Here is a 3,908-nt window from a genome sequence, read left to right on the forward strand (position 1 = left end):
CTAGGCGTGAGGGTAATTATCCAGTATGGAGGCTTGCCCCTGGTAGTTTGTTTCCCTGCATGTAATATGCGCATTGGAATTATTATTCAGTACTATAATAAATAGCTTCTTATTATAAGATAGCAACATATTAAATCGATTATAAGTATTGAACTTACACTTCAATAAAAGCAGAAAACAAATGCTTACTTTACTATCGTTTGAAATAATTGTGGGCCTTGGCTCAGTAAAGGAGCGTTCAGATTACCCGTTTTTTGTCAGCTGACTGGGTCGGACTGACAAGTCGGTCTGCCAAGTCGGATAGTGTGAAAAAGGGGCCTGACCGGAGTTTTGTCTATCTGTGGACCGGATTTTAATCGGTATACGACCCGATTGGAGTCGCTCTGACCAAAGTCGGAACTCTCTTGAACCAATCAGAGAGCTGCATTTAAAGTCGTAACAGTCACATGATAGACATTATATGGCATATATTTTCCATCACCTCGGTCGCCTCGATTGACGTTTAACCAAGGCTTAGCGAGTATGGGAACGAAAACGAAAGCCGTGGTACGTGCATTTTAATTAATACCTTATAAAATACCTACATCCATTTTTAAAACCATTATAGAAGTTTAATTGGGGAAGCAGCGTCACGCGGAGGTTAATTGAATTTATCAAAGATCGAGATTTCATATATAATTCTAAACATGCCAACTATAAAAAAACAGGCCTGAGAGATGAGGCTTTTGAAGAAATTTCAAGCTTGATTGGATGTTCAGGTAAGGAATGAAGGTTATTTTTATTCATTGTTACTAATAATCATATTAAAACATCGAAAAATACTTGATTTTGGACAATTGTGAACATCCATCATCTTTATTATTTGTTGGTTTTGTTTGATAATTCTAAAGATAAGCCAATTAACCAAACCATGAATAGATTATGACCAAAGGAATTACTGAGACCAAGATAATGATATTGTGGAGCCTTCATTTGGTTGTTGTATTTTGCAGTTTTGGATATCAAATCTCGATGGGAAGGTTTGAGAACCTATTTCTCAAGAGAGCTTGCAAAGGTTGTCTCATCCAAAAAAAGTGGTTCAGGAACGGATGACGTATATGAACCCAAGTGGGACTTTTTTACGGATTTGTTATTTTTAAAAACATCCCTACAACCGAGAAAGGGTCGGTCAAATCTGGACATAACCTCAGTGCCAGAAAAACCACGTAAATCTAATGAGAACTCTTCGGCGGTAAGATAAACATTAAAAACAAACAAAATAATAACAACTATGAAATTATAAAGATATTTTTGTTCGGTTTTGAACACTAAGGAGGTGGATCCAGCCGAATTATGTTCAGCAACTTTTAGTTTCTTTGCCGATGAAATTATTGAACCGGCAGATGATGAAGATGATAATAATGGACCCAAGGAAAAGCTATCGAAAGCGGCTACCCCAGCACCGTCCACATCAACTACATCTTCCACCCATTCAGAATATTCCACTTTAGACCAACGAAAAAAACGAAAAAAAAAATAATCAATCGTTAACCGATGAATTTTTAGGAGAAGCATTATCGTGTCTATAAACCCCGCAAAAACCGCCAGTTGCTGAGGTACGTGACGAGCATGATATATTTGGGGCCTTCGTTGCAAGCCAAATGAGACTTTTAGAGGCCAAAGATGCTGACAAACTTAAATGCCAAATTATGAACATGATTTTCCAAAAAAAACACCAGGATTTTGATTACGAATAAAAAAATGTACAAGAAATGGAAGTATTTTTCTATTTTTATGGCTGTAGCTTGTGAGGATATGTGATTTAATAAATTCGAATTTTGTTCCACTGGAATTCCAATGCGCCTTCATTACAGAAATAATTCATATATTCTTCTTGAACTAGTTTCGCTTCATTTGATTGACGGCATCCTTGGTGAGGTAGTGGCCTCCAATTCGGTGGTTTTTCGCAATTTTTCTTCTTCTTGCTATCTTCACTATCCTCATCTCGTGTTTCATCTTCACACTCCATACCTTCCTGGTTATCAATTGCCTGTTGACGTAAAATGTTGTGTAACGTACAGATGGAAAGGACAATTGTTTCAACGTTTTCTGGGTTAGCTTGGATTGTTCTCAAGACTATTCGGAACCTTTTCGCAAGAATTCTAAAAAAATTCTCTGAAACTCTTCTTGCTCTTGAAAGTCTGTAAGAGCATTACTTCATTAATTACTTTTAAGAACATGCTATACTCAGTGACAACCTTGGATGGGACCTAAATAACACCTTGAAAACCCAGCTTTTTTAGGGCGCTTTAAATTTCCTTCCAAGGTATTTTCTGAGTTTACGCAGATGTCTACTAAAGTTATTCCTCACCGATAATTAAAAACCCTCTTATGGAATGTTAGTTCATTTTTGGAATAGGGTCTCATTACGTTTGGTTTTAATGTGAACGCTTCGTCACCGACTATCACGTATGGTACAGGTTTTACCCTACCGGGCAGGGCTTGGGGTTTTGGTAGATTTACCGCTTCTCTTTCCAAAGCTTCACACAGTTTCGAATTTGCAAAGGTGGAACTGTCATGACATCTGCCGTTAGTACCGACATCAACAAATATTGCCTGCAAGTAAAATTGTGAATTTTAAGGTTTATATATGTTTCAAGAAATCAGGTTACAGTCTGCCCCTTCAATCAAAAAGGAGGTTATTTTTACATACTTTAGAAGAGGCATCAACCAGGGCCAAGAGGACAACGCTGAAACTGCCTTTGTAGTTGTAATAAAAATATCCACAATTTGGGGGGGGATGTAATGTCAATATGTTTCCCGTCGATTGCTCCAATACAATGGTCATACTGCCACTTTTCTTTGAAACCTTTCGCAATTTTGACCCAGTCTTCGGCAGTTTTTGGATAAGGCAAGTGCCTATTTTAAATGAATTAGCAGTACGTGTATTGGGAGCAATAGTTAAGTTTATTATTACCTTGGCGCAAGCTGTTGAATTATAGCATTGCAGGTTTCGTACACGATACCGTGAATAGTACTCAAACCAATTCGGTATTGGTAACACAATGAATGCATGGTTTCGCCTATATTTCAAAAAAAATTTGTAAACATTGACTGGTTTTACTATTTGGTAATTACAAACCTGATGCTAAAAAACGAAGAGTGAGAGCCAAGCGTTCTTCTGCCGGGATCGGCTCCCTAAACAAGGTTTCTTGTTTTGTAATTAGGCCCTTCACAGCGTTTAGTATCAATTTAAATGTTTCTTCATTCATACGCAGATAACCTCTATAGTCATTCTTGCTGTCCTTTAGATCTGGTATCAAAGAGTAGTAGGCTCCCTTTTCCTTTCTTTGCGATATCCATTTTTTCACCCAAACCGATCTTTTCTTTTTTTTTCTCTTAATTTCATCCTTTCTTATAATGGCAGCTATACCGATCAAAGCGACAATTTTCTTTCTACGTTCGTCCATAAAAACTACGTTCGTTCTCCTTTAAGCCTAAATTTTTCATTTACTGTTGGCTGTTGCAGACGCCTTTAAAACCTCGTGCTGATTGGCTAAAACGAGATCAGTACCACTTCGCGGCCGGTGTTGGAACTATTACTCCCGAAAAGAATCGGGGATTACGGTCGGGTAGTATGAACGTCTCATCCGACCTGACTAGTCAAACTGTGAGGTCTGGGGGACAAGTCGGCCATAAGTCAGCTGACAAAAAAGGGTAATCTGAACGCTCCTTAAGACTCACGCAGAGCCTCAATTAAACTATAATCAGTGGTTGTTAACCGAAAAAGCATTCGAAAATATTTTTCCGGCATTTCAAACGCTTGGGTATCATCTCTAAAAACCATTTCTCTATTTAAATTTGTTCCTTCCTCAATTTAATCAGCGCGCAATAATTGAACAAGCATCACGGAGGGTAGCCATTTTGAA

The 3,908-nt window shown here is 37.9% G+C and overlaps 1 protein-coding gene across 1 annotated transcript; it reads left to right on the plus strand.

Annotated features, from left to right (window-relative positions):
• The first annotated feature begins 226 nt into the window (after positions 1-226).
• On the plus strand, positions 227-1,519 carry LOC149657005 (uncharacterized). Its single transcript, XM_089844657.1, has 4 exons — positions 227-546; positions 608-758; positions 993-1,231; positions 1,313-1,519. Exons 1-4 carry the CDS (start codon positions 523-525, stop codon positions 1,517-1,519), a joined length of 621 nt encoding a protein of 206 aa, XP_089700783.1. The 5' UTR covers positions 227-522.
• The last annotated feature ends 2,389 nt before the right edge of the window (positions 1,520-3,908 follow it).

The sequence above is a fragment of the Phalangium opilio genome, unplaced genomic scaffold, assembly GCF_054372755.1.
Source record: "Phalangium opilio isolate 3A_F unplaced genomic scaffold, DU_Popi_V2 ptg000077l_1, whole genome shotgun sequence".
NCBI lineage: Eukaryota > Metazoa > Arthropoda > Arachnida > Opiliones > Phalangiidae > Phalangium > Phalangium opilio.